The following is a 22,759-nucleotide window of genomic DNA, read 5'->3' on the forward strand; positions in this document are numbered from 1 at the left end:
TTGGTAGAATCCTTGACCTCGGGGGCGGGGCAATGAGGTGGGCGGGGAGGGCAGCGACGATTGGGCGAGGCGTACGCGGCGGCGGGCGTGGATTGGCTGCCCGCTGGGGCAGGGAGGTCTGGGAAGGGGTGGAGGAAGGAGACCAGAGCAGGAAGCGCAGCGGCGAGGCGGAGGCGGCGGCGGCGGCGGCGGCGGCGGCGGCGGAGGAGGCTGACCTGGTGGTGGCCGAGGCGGAAGAGACAGCTCCGGGGGGTGGCAGCGGCTGTTGGGAGCAGGATGCGGGTCCGGGTCGGGCTGACGGTGCTGCTCTGGGCAGTGCTGCTGGGCTCGGCCTTGGCGTCCTCGGGTCAGTATCCGCCCCCCTCGGACTGGAGGCCGGGAGCCACCGCCCCCCGCCCCGGCCTCCTTCCCGTGGCAGGGCCGTGGGGGCTCCAGCCTCGCCCTCGCCTGTCACTCACGGTCCTCTGTTGGGTTTGGGATGCCCGGGGCCAGAGTGTTTGTTGAGGGGAGCTTACGAGGGGAAGAAGAGAAGGGTCGACCCCCGACACACTGCCCACGCCTCTCCTCACTTGACAAACTTGCACGACTCTTTGGGAAGGAGGACTGATTCTATGGGCATGAACCCCGACAGCTCAGGGACCGACGACTGCCATGGAGATGCTGTGCTCCGTCGCTTTAGAAACTTCGCACAACCTGAGCTTGTCCCCTGGGCAGAGCCAGGTCCATCAAAAAAGCAGGATGTTGATAGTGTTTGGTTGGGTTTGCATGGCACCTCAGATGATCCTGTCTCTTTGTTTATTTAAAAAAAAAAAAAAAAAGAACGAAGGCTTTTGATGTGATCGTCCCTAGTCTGGTACCCCTTTTAAAGAAATAATTCCTGAGAAAGTGTCTTTTTTTTTTTTTTTTTACTGTGTCACAGGGTTTCTGAGCTAACCCATGTTTGCTGACGGTCATTTTTCAAGAAAAGAAAAAACTTGCGTTTTTTTTTTTTTATCAGTGTAAAATGGATAGCCTCTAGATTTAACTTTTTTTTGCATAAATAGATTCATGTGCCTTTGTATTGTTTTTCAATTAGCTAATTTATACCCTAGCTGTGGAAATGACCATTTCCCTTCTTTAATAGTTTATTCTGCCAACATCTGAAAACGTCTGTTTTGGGAGTGTTAGTAAAGAAGCAGTTAGTGTTTCTAAGTGTTGGTAAAGAAAGAATTAGTACAGTAAAGCTTTTGAATTTTAATTGGTTTCAGTTAACGAAACAGCTGTTCCGTGGCTTTAAATTCTTTTGGAACAAGGCACGGTATAAATGTCAACGCTTTTTTTTTTTTTTTTTCCGCAACAGAAAATTTCCCAGATGGTTATTTGAATCCTCAAATTATCTGTCCTAGTTGTAAGTCAGTGCTGTAACGTCATTCTGCTTCTAAAATAAGAGATCTAAACCTAAAATTCTATCCATAATGTGGTGTAAGACACCATTTCAAAAGCCGCAAGCATATGCCAGTTACTTTACTGCCAACATCACGCTTTAAAGTCTGCCCCCGACTCCCCTTTTCTTGTTAATTTATGTTCATGACCAGATCTTTAAAACTCGTTGTAACTCCTGAAGCACTGCTAGTAGCTATTTGATCAAAGGAAGTATGAAATCAGTGCTGTAAAGTGCCTGTGGTCCAGGAACCACCTGCATCAGAATTTGTCTTATGGTTTGTTAAAAATGCAGTTTTAGGTCTGGAACGGGTTAGGGGATCTGCTTGTTTAACAAGCTGCACAAGTGATTCTTCACATTAAAGTGTAAAAAATAGTAAAGAACACAGTGTATATCCCTCTGAATTCAGTTTGCAGAATTTAAAGAAAAAGCATATAAACATTTTCCTGCATTTTCTTTTGACCAGATTTCACATATCTAAGTGTCATGTCAGTGGAGATGATGATTGAAGAAGTCTTTTAATCAACAGTTGGGATTCCCAGTAGATTATAATAGAAGACTGTTAATAATAAAATTGTTAAATCTTTGGGTTGTGTTGATATAAGCAAAGGACTAGGTTCACAAAAACGTCTGCTCTGATTTCCATTAGATTAAACTGCGGAAACATTTCTCTGGTAGAGGCTAAAGCCTTACTTAACCCGAACTAGAACAATGTAGATGTGCATGCTGACATGAAGAGCAAATATGATAAGACATAAAAAAAAGCAACAAGCATATGCCAGTTACTTTACTGCCAACATCATGCTTTAAAGTCTGCCCCTGACTCCCCTTTTCTTGTTAATCTATGTTCATGACCAGATCTTTAAAACTCGGTGTAACTCCTGAAGCACTGCTAGTAGCTGTTTGATCAGAGGAAGTATGAAATCGGTGCCGTTAATAAAAGTGAGATAGTTTTATAGATTGAATACATGGACTTTCAGTTGGCTTTTTTATTCATTAAATAGCTTATTTATACAAGGTGTTGGCCTCACTCTTAGCTTAAAAAGTTTTTCTCCTATTTAAAAATCAGGTTTTGGTTCACAATTTAGTGTTGACTTAAAATGTTTGACTGTTAGTAGTTACCCGGGGTGAGTCACATTTTTTGCCAGGTAGAATTTGATCAGCCAGCAAAGGGAATCTTGGTCCTGTCGTTGTTAGTAGCTATTATCTAATAACTTACTTTGAAACTGTGTAGAAACTTGGTACTTTTATTAGAAACATTTTCTTTTCCTTCTAAATAAATAAATTTAAAGGAGATTTAGAAGATATTTCTCCATTTTCTCCAGATTATAATGAAACATGCTTAACTTCTCACACATTTTCTTGATTTTGACAGGAAGTAGCTTACTGGTTAAAATGGTTTACTATTTGTTTCTGTTTGTTTTTTTTTTTTAATGCCAGATAATACGGAGTCTGGTGAATTAGGTCCACTGCTAGGTATTTCAGGTAATAGTTACGCCATATATTTCAGATTGCAAAATATGTTTCCTTTCACTCTTTTGTTCCTTAAAACTTTATTGAGAGTCAACAGGGCAGGTGATATTCTTCCCTTTGACACTTGAGGATAAGAAGGCTGAACAGGCTTGCCATATTGAACCATGTGTGTAACATTGACATGCCATGAAGCCAGGTTTTGAGCCTAGTTGTCCAGGCCTTGGCTTTGGAGTAGTTAAGAATCAGCATTATCCTGGGAAAGAATCAGCAGTATCCTGGGATCTGCACAGATTCAGTGGCAAATCCGGAAACAGGATGTCTGGTCTCTTTTCACTAAACTTTCCAAGACAATCTATGTTTAAAAGTGTATCCGTCTGTCTGTCTGTTTAATCTACATGACAAGTTAGATGAATTTGTAGTGACCACTTCCCCTTGAAAGATGATCCTTGATACTTTGCAGTTTTGTTAACTAATATAATAAAACTGAAAATTGGTCTTTTTCAAAGCAGGGAGTATGATTACCAAAGTAATGCAAACCACGATATTTGGATACAGTACTGTTGAGTGAGAAATCCTTAACTCTTCACTGTATCCTTTTTGCATTTTTCTTCTTGCTTGATATATGTAATCTGATAACAGCACTACTGTATTCTTTTTATTTATACATAACTTTAGTATTTTTCATCCTTACCTGACTGCCTATCAGAAATTTCTAGGTCATGAGAAACTTATTTATAAAGTATTATGTGAATGGACCTATTAGTTTGAAAAAGAAAATAGCTGATGCTTTCAGATTACCATCTGGAGTAGGCTTTCCCAGTTTAGTAAGTGAAAATTTTCTTCATCTGGCAGTAACCCGAGTATATATTCCTGGTTTGTTAGAAGAGAAAGAGAAGCATGATGCAATTCGTATGAAATAACCCTGATGTCACAAGTTTCCATGTCTCTGGGAGTTCAAAAACATATCCTGCTACTGTAATGCCTAACAGCTTGTAGTGTTTCAAATATACATTTTCTATAATTTATTTATAGGCATCTATATTATTTACCTATTAGCTACATACGTGACCTGTTGTGGCAAGGTATTCAGCTGGGTGGTTAATGATCTCAGAGTTCTGACTAATAGAAAGTTTCACATTTAATATCTGCCCTTGATATATTAACTAGTTAATGTTTATGACTAATTAAATACATTCACACATACAGTATAGTTGTGTAACAGAGGTGAATTTTTTTTTTCCTTTTTCCAAAGATTTGCTGAAAATGGACTTGGAACCATATGTAAGAACTTGGGCTTTGGGTAACACTTGTGAAGAAGTGAGCCTGAAGAATGACTGTTTACTAATTGACATCACTACCTATAAACCTAAATGTTATAGGCCCTATGGGACTGATACATGATGTTCTCCTCTCTTCCCCACCCACCAGAAATAAAATATTTGGGAGTTAATCTAAAAGTAGTGAATGTGAAAATAACTATCATTTAAGTTTTCTTTGAATTGATAGCACTTTTATATGTGGCAAAAGCTCACCAGTAGACTGGTTTCTGAAATATTCAAAAGAAACAAAACCTGAAATAGAGTTGAGTATTTGGTACATAATGAGTTGGTTATACTTCTTAAAGCTTAGTTCAGTGCTTTGCTAACAACTCCAAAACATGTTTTTGCTGTACTTTGAAGAGTTAACAAGTTACCAATAATATTTAGATTATAATCATATGAAGTAAAGGTAAATGGCAACCATAGCACCACACTTTCTAGTAAAAATCAGATAGTTTATAGCATTTTTGCCTATGGTTAATTTCTCACATAACTTACGGAGCTGGCAATACTGAAGCGAGTAAGAAGGAAATTTAAAGATCATCTGACACTTGTTTTTTTAACTGGAATACAAAGATCAAATATTTGCGAATGGCCAGTTGGGTTGCTGAATGTGTTTATATAAGGCAGTAAAAAGAATAACAAGTGGCTAGAATAGAATTAACAGAGAAATACAGAGAATAACAGAAGTAATCTTAATGTAATCTGACAGAGCCAAAACAGCTAATAAGAATTTGGAAGAAAGATACAAGTAGTGATTAGATTTATTGTTAATTTAATATAGGCTATTGATTTCCTAATAATTAGATCTCATGTGAGTAAATACATGACAGTGTAATGTTATCTGGTTATATCTTCAGTGAGGTCAGACAGAGATCCTAACTATCTTTGGCAACTCTGCTAATCATTCTTAATGTCCATCTTTAGTAGTCTTAGTGAATAATAAAATGCTAGTTATCACTAAAATAAGCTACAGTAACTCCAGATTCTAAGCAGAAGAAAAGAAGGAGTGGAATCCCAAACCACACAATTAGGGCTCTATTTTTATAAATTTAGTAACTCATGCTCAGTAGTGGACTAACTGTATACAAAAGAACTGGATGGTATCTGAAGAAATACCTGGTTTTGGTGGTGATGTTCTTGGTCTTCCTGTCTGTGTAACCGACGAAGCTACTGTCCTTCCTGGATAAAGAGGAAGAAATACCACCCCCAACATCCCTTTTTCCTTTGACTTAGTTTTTTCTGAACAGTTGTTGAATACAACAAATTTTTAGATAATTCTAGATTATCCAGTGTCTGATTAGTATTTATGATACTTATCAACTGCTTTCACTTAATAATACCTGTGATTGCCAAACAAGAAAGACGACTAAATTGTCTTAAAATTTCTTTACAGATGAAGAAGGCAACCAGGATGAATCCATAGATTCCAAGGTATGTACTCAGATTTGCATTGACCAGTGTTTGATGCCCAGTTTAAAAGCATGAATTATGTATCTTAGAAAGGATATGAAGTCTGCATCTTTTGAAGAACAGAATTGGATTTCAAAAAGAAAAAGATAGCATCAGTACTAATTCTTCGGGGAGCAGGGGCAGGGGAGGGTGGAAATCACTGACCTTTTGGAGTGCTCACTCACTCAGTCACATCCGACTCTTTGTGACCCCATGGACTATAGTCCACCAGGCTCATCTGTCCATGGAATTTTCCTGGCCAGAATACTGCAGGGGGTTGCCATTTCCCCTCCAGAGGATCTTCCCGACCGGGGGATCGAACCCGCATCTCCTGTGGCTTCTGCGTTGGCAAGTGGATTCTTTACCACTGAGCCACCTGGGAAGCCCCCAGAGAATAATAAATATTTCTGTTAAGAGTGTTGGTTACTGGGTTTAATTTCAACTTAAATGTGGTGTGTGTGTCTGTGTGTTGAAGAGCCTTTAAGGCAGTTACATTTTACTGCCTAATGAGAGATTGATTTTATTCATTTTTTTAAGTTTTTTAATTCAAAGAATTACCCTCTGTCATTGTTTCACTTATATAAGTTCTTTAAAACCAAAATCTATTAATGCCCTTAAATTGATTGGTTGAATGAATGAGGTTGATTATTGCCTATTCAAAGAGACCAGTCACGGATGATCCCTGATCTCTAGGAGGAGTGCAGGTAAGAAGCAGAAAGTTGTAGTATAGGGCTGTCATACGGGGAAGTATGAGATATACTGGTAACAAGGAGGGGAAGACCGTAACCAAGACTTAGGGGATTTAAGGAAGGCTTCTTGGGGGGAAGTTGAAATCCGCACAGTCAGGTTTAGGCAGGTGATGAGGGCACGTGATAGGCAGACAGATAACCAAAGTCTGTAGAGGCAAGCAAGTAGGACACGTTCAAGGAGCTGAAGGAGCTGTGTCTGGATTAGTGAAAGTAATGGTCAGATTAGATTGGAGGGAGTCTGATTACCACTGGTAACCAAAAATACTTTATATTCTCAGACTTCTGTGCCGTCGGATGAGTCGGTAGAGAACCATAGCCCAGCAGGCAGAGTAATCGCTGGTCAGATATTCCTTGATTCAGAAGAGTCCGAATTGGAATCACCTCCTCAAGAAGAGGAAGACAACCTCAGAAGCCAAGAAGGGGAAAGCATCGCAGAAGAAATCAGCTTTCTAGAATCTCCAAACCCAGAAAACAAGGACTATGAAGAGCTGACGAAAGTACGGAAACCAGGTAGTCTGGACGTTTTGTTTGCTTTTGTCTGATTTAGCAAGGAGGCAACTGAAATTTTAAAGCTAGCATAGAGGGTACAGAAGTCCTGTTTTACTGATTATTCATCACATATAATGTGTAGAGTATAATTTCACAGAATGTGTTACATAAGCTGAATTTAATAGTATTGAACTTGTGTTTTATTAATATTCAGAACTTCGCTATATAATAATCCATCAGTTCAGTTGCTCAGTGACGTCCGACTCTTTGCGACCCCATGAATCGCAGCACACCAGGCCTCCCTGTCCATCACCAGCTCCCAGAGTTCACCCAAACACAATCATGTGCATCAAGTCAGTGATGCCATCCAGCCATCTCATCCTCTGTCGTCCCCTTCTCCTCCTGCCCCCAATCCCTCCCAGCATCAGGGTCTTTTCAAATGAGTCAGCTCTTCACATCAGGTGGCCAAAGTATTGGAGTTTCAGCCTCAGTATCAGTCCTTCCAATGAACACCCAGGACTGGTCTCCTTTAGGATGGACTGATTGGATCTCCTTGCAGTCCAAGGGACTCTCAAGAGTCTTCTCCAACACCACAGTTCAAAAGCATCAATTCTTTGGTGCTCAACTTTCTTCACATCCATACATGACCACTGGAAAAACCATAGCCTTGACTAGACAGACCTTTGTTGGCAAAGTAATGTCTCTGCTTTTGAATATGCTATCTAGGTTGGTCATAACTTTCCTTCCAAGGAGTAAGCGTCTTTTAATTTCATGGCTGCAATCACCATCTGCAGTGATTTTGGAGCCCCGCCCAAAAAAGGTCTGACACTGTTTCCCCATCTGTTTGCCATAGTGATGGGACCAAATGCCATGATCTTCGTTTTCTGAATGTTGAGCTTTAAGCCAACTGTTTCACTCTCCTCTTTCACTTTCATCAAGAAGCTTTTTAGTTCCTCTTCACTTTCTGCCCTAAGGGTGGTGTCATCTGCATATCTGAGGTTATTGATATTTCTCCCGGCAATCGTGATTCCAGCTTGTGCTTCTTCCAGCCCAGCATTTCTCATGATGTACTCTGCATATAAGTTAAATAAGCAGGGTGGTACACAACATAGAAACTCAGACAGGGAGGGTTATCTTAATGTGCTGCTTTGGTTACTTTCAGAACTGTGTTAAGATTTTCACTACAGTAATCTTTTCAGTCATCCTGAATAATCTGATTTAGGTGTTTATCCCTCCCTAGTTGAAGCCTACATAAAAACTTTAATCCAATTCTAATTTTCACTTTCTTGACACTGTAATTTTTAAATTTATGACTTGTTCTTTCTCACAATACAGGGTGCTAAATAACCTATTCTTCTAAAAATTAACTGTTAATGTGTCCTTGCTGCCCTGTCCCACCACCCTTCTGTCACTTAGTTTATCATTTCAAAGATCACCACCATTCTCGCTTATTCTGTTAGCAGGCAGTCCCGAGAACTGATCCAGATTTGACCTTTTAAAAATATAATTTATTGCAAATATACAAAAAGAGAAACCACTGTTTAAAAATTAAAAGTACCTTAATCCTGTCAATTAGAAGTAACAGCTGTTAACGTAATGGAGACTCTTTCAGGCTTTTTTCTAGATATTTGGTTTTAAGACTAAATTGGTTCAGAATGTATATATTTTATAGCCTGCATTTGTACATAACAGTTAATCTTGAACATTTCCCCATATTATTTAATATTCTTTTACAATTTGATGGTTAATGCCTATAAATATTTTTTCATATAAATGTACCATAACAGTATTTTTTTAATGTATCTTTGAAAGTTTCCTTGTAGTTGTTAAAAGTAAACTTTGAAAGTAAAATATAAAATTTTAAGACATTTTTGAATCATGTTGCTAAGTTGTTCTGCAGAAAAATAAGTCTTCTAGTTGCTTTGAAACCACTCCTTTTCCTGTCCCTCAGTCAGATGTGTATTACCATTTTTAAGTTTTTGCCAAATATTTATTTTCATTCCTTTCTTTTTTATCAGGGAGACTTCCAAACAAGTACAAAAGTAGAGTGTAGTGACCCTGGTGTACCCAGTCACCCAGCTTCAGCAGCCGTCAGCGCTTTTGTACTTGTTTCATCTTTGCTGCTCCGTATCCACTTACTCTTTTGTCCTCCTGGGGGATTAAGCAAATCCCACATTGTTTTACCTGTGTACATATCTCTAAAAGTAAGAATTTTTTTTTTCAACAAAACAAAAATTACAGGTATTAAAACACGAGATTAGCTATTGTTCCTATTCCTGTCATCCGACACCCAGATTCTGCTCTGCTTTCCCAGTCGTTTCCAGTGTCTTCTTGGAATTGGTGTCTTTCAATCAGTATCCACACTAAGAGTTTAGGTCTCTCTTATTCTGTAGCAAGTCTCCCTCCCTGTTTTCACAGCGCTGTCTCATCTGTTAGAGAAAGAATGTCCTTTGTGCTATAGGCTTTCCCGCATTCTAGATCTAGTGGGCCACATTCTTGTAATGGGATTGAACTTACTCTACTATCTGCTGTCTGGTCTGTGAACTAGAAGCTCAGTCCAAAGTCTGGGTAGATTTAGTCTTTTTGTGTGTGTGTGATTTAATATATGTTTACATTATGAAATGACTACCACAAATTTAGTTAACATCGATTACCACATAGTTAAAATTCTTTTTCTTGTGAAGAAAACTTTCAAGATCTACTCTCTCAGCAACTTACAGATACACAATATTTTTAATTATACTCAATGTGTTGTATATTATATCCTTGAAGTCAGTTTTTTATTTTTATCTAGAATCTTTTTTATTTTTTAAATTATCAAAGTATGATTACATATTTACAGGAGACTTAGAAGATACAGACGGAGAAGGCAATGGCATCCCACTCCAGTACTCTTGCCTGGAAAATCCCACGGATGGAGGAGCCTGGTCGACTGCAGTCCATGGAGTCTCGAAGAGTCGGACACGACTGAGCGACTTCACTTTCACTTTTCACTTTTATGCATTGGAGAAGGAAATGCAACCCACTCCAGTGTTCTTGCCTGGAGAATCCCAGGGACGGGGGAGCCTGGTGGGCTGCCGTCTCTGGGGTCACACAGAGTCGGACACGACTGAAGTGACTTAGCAGTAGCAGCAGCAGTAGAAAATACAGAACAAAGTTACATATAGTTCCACTGTTTTTATCAGTAGATAAATTGAGATTTTTTAAGTTCAAATTTCAATATAAAAGTCAAAAAATAATGATGAATATACAGAAAAGTAGAAGGATATTGTAGACCTGAAAAGCACCATGAACCAATTCAACATAATTAAGATTTTTATAATTTCACACAACAGTAGGATACAAATTCCGTCCAAGTTCCCGTAGACTGTAAACTAGGAGACACTGGAACATATCCAGGGACATAAAACAGTGCAAACATGTCATGGTCTAAAGGTATCGCAGTCATACAGAGTCTGTTCTCTTAGCTCTGTGAAACTGGTTTTTCATTGATAATATTCATAGACAGTGTCGTACACTTCCCATTGCATTACCTGGGAGGTATGTAGTGTTTGTCCTGCTTCAGGGATTTGTCAGTAGGGTTGGGTATTGTCAGCTGATCCAGCCATTGGAAAGTTCCTCACTGACCTTTCACCCAGAGGTTTTGAGAACCATTTCATTCTTTGTATGGATCTATTTTTTTTCAGTGGAAGTTGCAAAATATGGCTTTCTAACTTATTCCTTCTGCATTTGTTATCTGGGATTCTGTCATAAAGAACTCTTCCTCATCAACTATTTGGTTACCCAGAAATATAGTCCATACAGTAGGATAAATGCTTGATTCTTTCCCCTGAAGTATTTTCAAATAATGATTTGGTACCCTGCTGCTGCTGCTGCTGCTAAGTCACTTCAGTCGTTTCCAACTCTGTACAACCCCATAGATGGCCTCCTACCAGGCTCCTCTGTCCCTGGGATTCTCCAGGCAAGAATACTGGAGTGGGTTGCCATTTCCTTCTCCAATGCATGAAAGTGAAAAGTGAAAGTGAAGTCGCTCAGTCGTGTGCGACTCTTAGCGACCTCATGGACTGCAGCCTACCAGGCTCCTCCGTCCCTGGGGTTTTTGAGGCAAGAGTACTGGAGTGGGGTGCCATTGCCTTCTACGGATTTGGTACCCTAGCAACCTGCAAAAGAGACCTGTGAATATGTTTTCATTTCTGTTTGTTTTGCTTTGCTTTTGAGCATCATTCGAAATCCATGGGCTTTATATATCTATGCATTACTCTTTTGTAATCATCTTTTTTATTGTTTACATTTTTCCATTTTTGGCCATTGAGAGTCCCTTTAAGTTTATTCCTTTGTGCTTTTGACTAATTGTAGGTAACTTTTAAACTTTTCTTTTTAGGCTGGACGAGATGTCCCAAATTCATCTTATACGTTTCCTGACCTAAAAATGAATCTCAGCCCTCCTTTTAGTGGGAAATAGTATTTATTTTGAAGAGTGTAATGTAGACATCAAGGATAGGCATTGCAGCTGCATTATCATTACTAATAGACTCTTTTTGGGTGAAAGACTTAGGAAATACAACATTCATATTGATTTTTTTCCAGTTCAGATTAAATATTACAGGTGAGATAACAAACGGTCAGACTGACAAATTGAGTTCACAAGAATCCAAGATCCTACCTACTGTCCAACTTGACTAATATTTTCAAAGATGTAACCATCACAAGGCACAAGTCACAGGTCGGAGGCCGCCAGAGCCGCTCCCAGGTCCTGTCTTGCCTGATTTAAGATGCGCCCTGGCTGATTTTAACACGCGATTTTAACTTACGACGGCTTTGACCGATGCATGCGGAATGTCAGCCCCACAGTAGGGAGCTGTTCGGTGATCAGACATCTTCAGGGTATTCCCTGATAACTGCATGACTTGTGTGGTGTTCTCTAGGAAGTCATGCCTGGTAAATACTGACATCCTGGGTCTCTGCACAGTGAGCAGTCTGGACAGACCAGCTCCAGCCGGCTAAAGCAGTGCACAGGTAGGGACTCTCCCGGTGGCATCGGGAAGGCCTCTGGTGTGTTTCTCAGATGATTTGATCCCACTGCTATCTCTCTGTTTCTCAGACAGTGAAAGGAGAGAATGGATTTCATAGCTGCCGCTAGTCAGGATCTTTGCTTCTTTGTTTTTATGTTAGGGTCTCCTTGGCCCTGATGCTGGTATCTAACAACATGGATGTTATCTTACTTGAATCAGACAAGCAAACAAAGTATATATCATTTCAAAATAGCAATGGCAACCGTACCGCTAACAGTAAGGTCACTGAATGTAGTTTTAAGACTTCACTGTGGTTCCTTTTGTTCTTAGCATGTATTTTACTAGTGATTTGTAGCATGATGTGTTTTAAAATCATTTCTGTAATGCTGTGTGTGGGCATACCAAGGACTTTTTAAACATGTAGATTGTTCAGTTTTTCAGTAATTGTTTTTTTCTTTTCATTCACACTTGTTTTAACGTTCTCAGTACGTGAGAGGACTTACGTACATGCATGAAACTTACGTTGTGTCTGCATGGCTTGGTGTGTGTGTGCGGTCGCAGTTGCATGAGAACTGGGTCATATGACAGTTAACTCCTAGACTTGCTTCCTCTGTCAGCCTCTCGTCCCTGTCTCTGCCATACGGATCTTCCTAAAACCCAAATGTGGTCCTGTCACTTCCCTGTTTACAACTCCCATTAGCTCCCATTCACCTGTGAAATGAAGTCCTTGCTCCCCAGGGTGACCGACAAAGCCTCTCTATGCGCGTGGCCATCATCTTCTGTGGCTTCATCTCCTGAACCTCCCCCTCCATGTGCCTTTTTCCAAGGAGACTAAGCCCGTCACCCTTCTTCAGAGGTCTGTGCCTCTGGGCCTTTGTACAAGCTTGCCCCACCGCTTGGGATTCCTTGCTCACCTCCTCGCCCAGATCCACGTGTCACATTTCTGCGCATCTTGAAAGCCAGACTTAGGCTTCTTTTTTCCGAAGTGGTTCCTGAGGGTAGCTAAGAGTCTCTTGTGTATAAGGACTTCCTATCCAGTCCCCCCATTTGCACCCTTTCCCCCTGAGGTCAGTTATCTAACAGCAGCCAGACTGGTCCTCCTTCCTGTTCACAAGCCACCAGTGGCTTCCTGCCACGTTGAGAATAAAATCCAAACAAGGCTTTAAATGACCAAGCCCCTCCTGTCTGACCTCGTCTTCTGTCACTCACGTGACTCCAGTCACACTTGCCTTCTGCTGCGTGTTGAACCTTTCACACTTAATTCCCAGCTGTCAGGGATCCCTAAGACTACACCCCTGGGCTTGATGATTCTCTGGAGAGACTCAACAGAACTCAGCATATAGTCATACCTACAGCTATGATTTATTACAGAAAAAGAATACAAAGCAAAATCGGCAAAGGGAAGGGTGCACAGAGTGAGTCTGGGGAAGCCAGACACAAGTTGCAGGGGTCCTCCCCGAGGGGAGTCACACGGGACGTGTTTAATTTCCCTACAGGGAGCTGTGAGCACACGTGTGAAGTGTCAGAGGCCCAGGACCCGGAGTTTCTACAAGGGCCAGGTCACTTAAGGGCTGCGTTCCTCGCGCTCACCCAGAAGGGAAGCAGGTGTTCAGTATAAGGCATGTTGTTTATACAGCTGAGGTGAGTCGCTGGTAACTGTGAGGGTGGTGGGAACCCTCCATGATCTTAAGTTCCCAGACACGAGCCAAGGGCTGGCCTGGTAAACAAGCCTTTTCAAGGACAGTACTTCAGGCCCGCCATGCTCACTCTTCTCTGTGTCCCCACAGACCCCCTTGGTCACTGGCCAGGTCGTCTTTACAGCAAAATTATCAGTGTGACCCAGATGGCAAGAATGAGGAGACCCCGTGCAGTATTGATTTCAGCTGTGTTCCTTAACATGTTTTAGCCAACTGAGAAATCCCATTAATCATAAAGATCTGCCTTGGAAAGGCAGGTTAGCATCCTCCTTAAGTGTCTGTATTAGCCTTTTTTACCTGACTCTAGGCATCAGTTTCCTGGTGGCCCAGTGGTAAAGAATCCACCTGCCAATGCAGGAGACATGGGTTTGATCCCTGGGAAAGATTCCATAGAGAAGGAAATGGCAACCAGTAGTTGCCAGTATTCTTGCCTGGAAAATCCCATAGACAGAGAAGCCTAGCGGGCCACAGTCCATGGGATCACAAAAGAGTTAGATGCCACTGAGGAACTAAACACCACCACCAGCATGAGTTCAGGCCCGGAACCAGTCTGGCCAGTAGACTGAAGCTGGCTTGAAAGCCTTGTAGGGCTGAGGCAGTGTCGTGATAGTCAGGGCACACATACAGAAGTCCCATCCCAGGAGGAATTGCCGGGGATTCCCAGGGAATCCAAAAAAAGCAGTTTATGATCTCTGGGTACCCAGAACAAGACACTAATTGACAGTATGATGGACAGGGAGGCCTGGCGTGCTGCGGTCCACAGGGTCGCAAAGAGTCGGACACGCCTGAGCGACTGAGCTAACTAATGACACAGCTGCCCACCGTGGGCTTCTTGTCCTAGGGTTCCCGGTCCAGCCCGGATCGTTTACGTTCAGTGCCAGTCAGTTCCCTAGAGTTTTGTCATCTGTGACGACAGTTGGTCCACCTCACAAGTGTGGTCGACCTCTGGAGGTCTTCTGCGTGGAAAGTGCAGCGCCTGGGTCAGCCCCTCTGCCGCTCAGCAGCCCTGCCAGGTGTGATCGTAGGCTCAGAGTCTGACTTCACAGCGCTCTCAACAGCTTGCAGAGGGGCCCAGAGGGTGTTCCTTCACGAAGGGGAAGACACTTCCAGAAATAGCTTCGAAAAACAAGGATCATGCACCCCCTCCCCTCCCCGTGCCTTTCCAGGTGCAGGGGCTTTGGCTCGTTTTCCTTGGTGGTTACAACATCTGTGCTTCCGTTCAGCAGTCGTCATTTTATGTTTTCCGGTCATCCCCTGCTCTCATCCTGACCTCCCGTCTGGACGGGTTGTGGGAAAGAGGTGGCAAAACATCTTCATAGGAATATCCCCTTAAGGACTTCCCTGGGGTCCAGTGGTTAAGACACCACCCTTCCATCGCAGGGGACCTGGATTCGATCCCTGGTTGGGGAAGATCCTACTTGCATTACCACACACAAAAAAAATTCTGTTAGTACAGCTGAACCAGAAAAATACCACATGCACAGATTGGTCAGGACAAAACTCTTGAATTTCCAAACAAAAAATTCACCCTGTGAACATCACTTCCCCAGTGACCAGCCTAGAAAAGACTGGTCCCTTTCTGAGGACGGCTGCCTTGGCTAATCAGATTGCACTAAGCCGTATACCGCAGCCGGAGAGAGTGAGGGAGGCAAAGTCAGGTGTCAGTTCGTCATCTCGAACGGCCCGGGGAGCTGACCTCTGCTAGACGTCCTCCGGAGGAGGTCGGAGTTGACTCAGGCAGTCCAGAGTGATCAGAGGTCACCGTTGGTGTAGTGTCCCTTCTCCCCAGTTGCAGCTTGCGGCTCTAGCCACAGTTAAGATAAGTCAGGCTCTTTATCGGAACCATACAGGCTCTATCTGCAGCTTGATTTTGGATGGTCCCATCAAAGATCAAAGTCCTTTCCTGTGGGCATTTGTAAGGGACCCAGACAGTTCAGCCAAACAGCCGTGATGCACTGCAGAGAGGCAGCCTGATGCTCGGAGGCCAGAGGACCTGAGCTCTGTTTACGAGCCGGCCATGCAGGCTTTCAGTTTAGCGCCGGCTCCCACTGAGGCTGGATGCTTATACCAAACGTGTGGGGCCTTAGCTTAGAATCAAGTCCAGGCAGTTAGGATCTGTGAATTCAGGAGTTTTAAAAAAAAGGTAGAGGCTTTTCTTCAGTAGCAAAGCCTAGATGCTACAGACCACAGAGGTTTTGGTTTTGTTCTTCTGAAGTCCAGATCAACCCCACTCACACAGCCTTCAAGGGACAGATCTCTGCTCTCACCAGCTCCCATTAGCCAACTGAAACCTGCTTTTCAGAACTCCAAAAGGACATCTCCATCTGTAGAGCACCTTTCTTTTCTTTCTTTTTTTTTTTGGGGGGGGGGGTCTCCCTTTTACCAGAGGCTCCAATAAGCAAAACCCCTATCTTCCATAGCAGAATTCATCAGTTACAGAAGCTGGTTCAGTTTCCAGTACGCAGAGTTTCAATTCCGACCCAACCATTGGTGGCAGAAAGCAAGGAAGTTGTGTCCCACTAACATTTCTTTTTTGCAGCTTGCCTTGATCAGGATGACTCCTCTGGCATGTATGCAGTTACAAGCATGTAACATTTTATGTCCATTTTTACCATACATCCAGATGTCATGGCCACAAATCTAAAGTCGAAAAAAATTTCTGTTCCCCCTCCCCCATTGCAAATTTATGTAAACTCCTAGCAGTAAATTCAGCATTTTGCAGTGTGACATCACTGTCGCCAGGGCAGATCCAGGCTGGAATGCAGAGAGGGCAGGGGTCGGGTAGGGATTGCCTCAGCAGCCAGGCTGAAAAACTGGCATCCCTGCCGTACCAGAGGTTGCTGGGGTCACCTCCCTCTGCCGCCCCCTCCCCCACTTTTTTCCTAGTTTATCTGAAGTGTAGTTCTAGCCCTGGGATCCGATTTCAGCCCCACCCCCTCTCTTCTTGGAGAAGAGAGCAATGCAAACTTTTAACATTTTGGCCTCCATTTTAACATATTCACCTCTGGGCATTTAGCGGGGTCCTTTCTCCTCCCTTGGAGGAGAGAGCAGATCCCAAAGGCAGGACTTTAGCTAGCTGGCCTGGCTGGAAGCAGGTGGTGGCACCCAGCGAGCCCGCTCTCCCAGAGTTGGAGCTCTCATTTCCAAATTCCACAGGTAGCTTTTATTTCTCAGAACAGTTAACAGATCGGCTGTTGCTGCATACCACGGAGAATTCCATCGTCACCTGGGCACCGGAGATAGCATCATACCTGGCTCCTTACCCTTCTTTTCCCAAAATTTCACCCTCGTTCAGTGAGTCAGGTTTGATTTAGGGAGCCACACTTCTTTTTTTTTTATTTTTTAACTTTTTTTTTTAATTGGAGCATAGCCAATTAACAATGTTGCCATAGTTTCAGGTGCACAGCAAAGCAACTTGGCCATACAGATAAGTGCATGCATTCTCCCCTGAACTAAAGAAGCCCATCTGATGCCAGCTGTACTGGGGGTCCCCAGGACCATCCCTGGCCTCCGTGATTTGCCGGGAGGACTCAGCATGTAGTTATCCTCACAGCTGTGATTTATTGTAGCAAAAAGGTACAAGGCAAAATCAGCATGGGGCGAGGTCCAGAGCAAACAAGGTGCAAAGGTCCTCTCCCAGCAGAGTCACGTGAAGTGACGTGAAAGTCTCTCAGTCGTGTCCGACTCTTTATGACCCTGTGGCCTATACAGTCCATGGAATTCTCTAGGCCAGGATACTGGACTGGGTAGCCTTTCCCTCCTCCAGGGGATCTTCCCAACCCAGGGATCAAACCCAGGTCTCGCGCACTACAGGCAGATTCTTTACCAGCTGAGCCACCAGGGAAGGTCTCACTAATTCCCCTAGCACAGGTGACACTTGTGTGCAATGTCATCCACCAAGGAAACTCATTAGCGACCCAGCGCCTGGAGTTTTTAGTGGAGACTAATCATGTGATCACTGTCTGCCTGGCATCCACCGAAATTACAGATTCCCAGAAGGAACACAGATGTTGAGCATCAGCCACGTTGTTTGTACAAGCAGTTTAGGCCCAGTGAGTCACTAGGGTGGCAGGAACCCTCCCCACGTCTTGAGTCCCCAGATGCCAGCCAAGGACAGGCTCTCAAAGGATGACAGTCATGTCTGCTGTGTTACCTGTTTTCTGCATATCATCTCGGTAATAAACATTTGTTGAAAATGAGTGAATAAAAGGCCACTAAGAGGGAAAATGATTTACACTGTGGTATTCCCGTTACCAAACACTCAATGGTCATTTTAAAAGGGTCGTGTTTTGTTGGCAAATAGCAGAAAATCCACCAAACCCTGGCAGGAGCAGAAGTTTGTTTGACTCACGTAATCAGAACTCCATAGAGAAGGTGGTTCAGGACTCATGCCATCAAGGACTCCAGCTCCTTTCTCTCCTGTTCCGTGAGCTGACTTCATGGTCATGTCTGTCCCAAGTGATCACGCTGGTGATGGTTGGACCTCCGGGTCCCAGGTCCTTAGGAAGGTGTGGTGCCTGCGTCAGAGGAGCAGGAGCCCCCTTCAGAAATCACTAGAGGAAATGTCAGAACTTCTCACTTGACCTGTTCCATCTCTCGCTCTACAGAAGTGAGTTGTTTAGTCACTAAGTTTTGTCTGTCTCTTTGCAACCCCAAGGACTAGCACGCCAGGCCTCCCTGTCCATCACCAACTCCCGGAGCTTATTCAAATTTCCATTGAGTCAGTGATGCAGTCCAAGCATCTCATCCTCTGTCACCTGCTTCTCCTCTTGCCCTCAGTCTTTCTCAGCATCAAGATCTTTTCCAACAAGTCCCCTCTTCACAGAGGTGGCCAGAGTATTAGAACTTCAGCTTCAGCATCAGTCCTTCCAATAAATATTCAGGGTTGATCTCCTTGCTGTCCAAGGGACTCTCAAGAGTCTTCTCCAGCACCACAGTTCAAAACCACAATTCTTCAGCACTAAGCCTTCTTTATGGTCTAACTCTCACATCCATACTTGACTACTGGAAAAACTGTAGCAGTAAGGAAGGTGTTAAGAATTACTAGCCAGTTTGCACTGGCTGCCACTGGAGGGAACATCAGTGGTAAATGAAAATGCCGTGTTGTAAATAATTCACCTAGTATGATCCTGTATTAGTCAGGGTTCTTCAGAGAAGTAGAACTGAAGGCTCTGTGTTGGCAGAATTCCTTCTTGCCCTCTGTTAGGTCTTTAACTGCTTGAATGAGGCCCACCCACATTGTGGAGGGTAATCTGCTTTACTCACATAAATCCACTGATTTAAGTGTTAATCTCATCCAAAAACACCATCATGAAAACCTAGGGTAGAGTTTGACCAGACACCTGAAATGCTGTGGCCTAGCCAAGTTTATTCACAGAATTAACGCATTGTAGGCAGATTCTTTGGAGAAGGCGATAGCACCCCACTCTAGTACTCTTGCCTGGCAAATCCCATGGACAGAGGAGCCTGGTAGCCTGCAGTCCATGGGGTCACGAAGAGTCGGACACGATTGAGCGACTTCACTTTCACTGTTCCCTTTCATGCATTGGAAATGGCAACCCACTCCAGTGTTCTTGCCTGAAGAATCCCAGGGACAGGGGAGCCTGGTGGGCTGCCGTCTATGGGGTTGCACAGAGTCAGACACGACTGAAGTGACTTAGCAGCAGCAGGCAGATTCTTTAATCATCTGAGCCACCAGGGAAGCACCATTAACCATCACAGGTCCCTTATTTGAAAGAAAGCCATTTTCCCCCAATATGTTTGCACTTGAGAAATGAATCTCTTTTCTAGTAACAGTCATTACCTTTGGAGAAAAAGGTAGTTTTCATTGGTAACTAAAGTGTGATTTTTCTTTTAAGTTTGTATACTTTCCCATTGCTTGAATCATCTTTTTTGCAATAAACACGCTATCCTAATAGTCTAAAAAATAAAAAGAAAAAAGAAATAACCAGCATCTTTCTCTGTTTTGAACGGCATAGTGTTGAAACTTACTAAACGTGCTTAAAAGTGGGTTCTGGAGTATGAAAGTTGACTGAGTAATAGGATCGCATCTTTGCTTCATCATCATGTGCAAGAGGGTGGCAAGGAATAAACAAACCTTAGTACTCAGACTACACAGAATATGTATAGATGGTTAAGGAAATGGGTCGTGACCCTCAACGGGTCTGACTTTAAAGATTTCTTTTGTCATCGTTGTTTCTTTGTTCTATTGTGCAGCAAATTATTTGTGGAAGGAAACTCCCCTGGGAGACCATCCTGTGAAATAGCACCCCACCAGCGCTTTTGAAACTCAAGTACCTTTACAGTCATTATTTACTGAAACTCACTGTTCTTTTTTTTTTTTTGGCTGCATCACGTCTTAGTTGCCCCACAGCTTAGTTCCCCAACCACGGGTTGAACCCGGGTATCCTGCACTGGATGGTGGCTTTGTAACCCTTGGACCCCCAGGGGAGTCCCTCGCCGTCCTTCAGTAGCAGTTCTCCTTAGCAGGTTTCACTCTGCATGGCTTCTGACAGTTCCTGTCACCTAAGTGTCTTGAAGTTTGTCCCGTTCCTCTGGGCGCATGGGCCAGTACTTGCTTCTTTATCTTCTTTTAAGTGTTTTCACAGAGAGAACTGAGCTTGTATGACCTGTGGACTTAATGTTTTGTTCATTGTCCCATCTGACTGCGTTTCATTTTTCTTCTGAAAAATCATCTTAGTCCTTAAAGCAGTGCCTTCCTTAGTATAGTGTGTGTATGTATCTGTCCTCCCTTCATTAACATGTAACTTCTCAACTGTAGTTAGCAATTCTCAACCTTGGATGAAAGCAGTCTTCTTGTAGCAACTAACATAAAATTGTTCTTTTCCTTAGAAGATTAATATACCATACTTCTCAGTCAACAGTAAATATGCATCCTGTACCATTTGCTTTATCTCAAGTATGCTTGCTTTAAATCATCTGTATCTGTGTTTTGTTTGTACTACTTTTAATAGCGTGAAAGTGAAAGTTGCTCAGTCGTGTTTGACTCTTTGCTACCCCTGGCCTATACAGTCCATGGGATTCTCCAGGCCAGAATACTGGAGTGGATAGCCTTTCCCTTCTCCAGGGGATCTTCCCAACCCAGGGATCAAACCCAGGTCTCCCTCATTGCAGGCAGATTCTACCAGCTGAGCCACAAGGGAAGCCCAAGAATACTGGAGTGGGTAGCCTATCCCTCCTCCAGCAGATCTTCCCAACCCAGGAATTAAACCGGGTCTCCTACATTGCAGGCAGATTCTTTACCAGCTGGGCTATCAGGGAAGCCCACTTTAATGGCATAAATGCTCGAAAAATGAGGAAATTTGCTGAGCCAGAACAGTTGCCTTTATTTGTGTGAATCAAGAAGTTGATGTTTTTGTTTTGAATTTAAAAATAAAAATGAGGAAAAGATATAAGTATTCCAGGGTTTTTCATTCAGGACCAATAGCAAAATTCTAGCCACATTTGTTGTTTTCTCTTGTCAATTGTCAACGGAAGAAAAATGTGCAACCTACAGATTGCAAATAATACTTTATTCAGGGACCTTGCTGAGGGCTACAGCATGGGAGACAGCCTCTCAGGTCACTCTTAGGAACTGCTCCAAAGAGGCAAGGGCAGAGCCAAGATATATAGGAGTTTTTGTTGGGGGCGGGTCGGGGAATGCAGGTAATCACAAAAGTTGGACTTGTCAAGGTAATGATTTTACTGCTTTTCTGTGTTTGAGAAGATACAGGAGTTTGGGCTCGTTGAGATTATCCCTGAGATGAGCATGGTACCTGACAGACCCATTGTCCTGTGTTTCCCCACCCTGAATCCCCTCAGGGTGTGCTGTTGGGGGCGGGACAGCTGCAGTGGCTGGGGATCTCTGGGCAGACAGAGTTCTTTGTTCACTGAATGGCAGTCACATTCTCTGTCTGCACCAACATTCAAACATGCTGTGATACCTGAACATCAGAGAAACCAAAACCTGACCCCCAGTTCCGCTCCAGCAGCCGACTCACTTCTCCCCTCGCCGTCATAGCAGTCTTGCTTGGAAAAGAGGTCTCTGTCCACTGAGTTCAGTTCCTCTCTTTCCGCTCTCGAGACTGAGTGGAGTGAGGCCCCGGTCCCCCCGCCAGACCATTAAATCCACGCCCCTCCAGGTACATCCTGATGGCTGAAGACCTGGGCAGTCCTTGGTCCTTATCTTCCTGGCTCATCTTCCGCGTTTTTGCTGTTTTCCTTTCTCTGAGGATGCTTTCTTCACTTGGCTGCGGTTCCTCAGAATCTGTCTGATGTTGAAATAGAAGTTTGCCCCAAGGACTCAGCTTTCATCTTCTGCTGTGTCTCCACTAGTCTATAGCAACCTTTGAATCCATCGGTGTGGATGCCTGGTGTCTCTGTAACAGCTGCACTGTAGTTGATTTAACCAACCCTCTCTTCCTTACCTCTGAGTTATTTTGGGGTTTATGTTTTTAAAATAATGATGATGTGCAAACATTCCTTGGACATACCTCTCCATATGAGAGAATGTTTGAGAACGTTTCTATAAGTAAATATCCCACAATTGAAAAAATCCGATCTAAAGGTGTATGGAACTTTTCACTTCTAACAGATGTTACTAAATGTCCCTCTACACCCCTGCCAATAGTATGAAATTTACGTTCCTGCCATTTACCTATATTCTGGCCAGCGCTGAAGGATTGCATGTTCAGGTAGGGTAGGTTTTTTTTAGGGGGGGAAAAAACCTTTCTAGCTTTCTTAAATGATTTTAATTGGCTTTGAGAGAGCATATTTCTACCAGTTTAAAAATAAAGTGTTTTGTTCATCATTCTAAGTTCTCAAATACCATAAGCTTAATATCTTACTCCCACAGTCTAGATAAATTGTGATGCTATGTCATTTTTGCATGATGGTTCAGAATTGACTTAATGGCACATTTTTCCCTTTTGAGTGTCGGATTTGATTACTGGCTATCATTAACTCCGATTGCTAATCAGTCAGCCTCCATATGCCAGAGCAGTGATTACCATTGGTTTTAAAACTACTACCGTTTTCATGGCTGTTTTTAAAATAATAGCTTTGAAATTCTTACCGAATTTCTCCGCGGAAAGAAACTTAACTGAAATTAACCCTAGTGTGAGGAATACATACCTGAGATAATTGACTT

The 22,759-nt window shown here is 43.1% G+C and overlaps 1 protein-coding gene across 1 annotated transcript in view; it reads left to right on the top strand.

The window, feature by feature from the left end:
- The first annotated feature begins 247 nt into the window (after positions 1-247).
- SEL1L (SEL1L adaptor subunit of SYVN1 ubiquitin ligase) overlaps positions 248-22,759 on the top strand; it is a 59,179-nt gene continuing 36,667 nt past the window's right edge. Inside the window, exons 1-3 of the mRNA XM_068966461.1 lie at positions 248-346; positions 5,609-5,646; positions 6,692-6,923. Of these exons, the coding sequence (XP_068822562.1) occupies positions 277-346; positions 5,609-5,646; positions 6,692-6,923 (340 nt within the window). The 5' untranslated portion in view covers positions 248-276. The remainder of the gene's footprint in view (positions 347-5,608; positions 5,647-6,691; positions 6,924-22,759) is intronic.

The sequence above is a fragment of the Capricornis sumatraensis genome, chromosome 2 (assembly GCF_032405125.1).
Source record: "Capricornis sumatraensis isolate serow.1 chromosome 2, serow.2, whole genome shotgun sequence".
Lineage (NCBI taxonomy): Eukaryota > Metazoa > Chordata > Mammalia > Artiodactyla > Bovidae > Capricornis > Capricornis sumatraensis.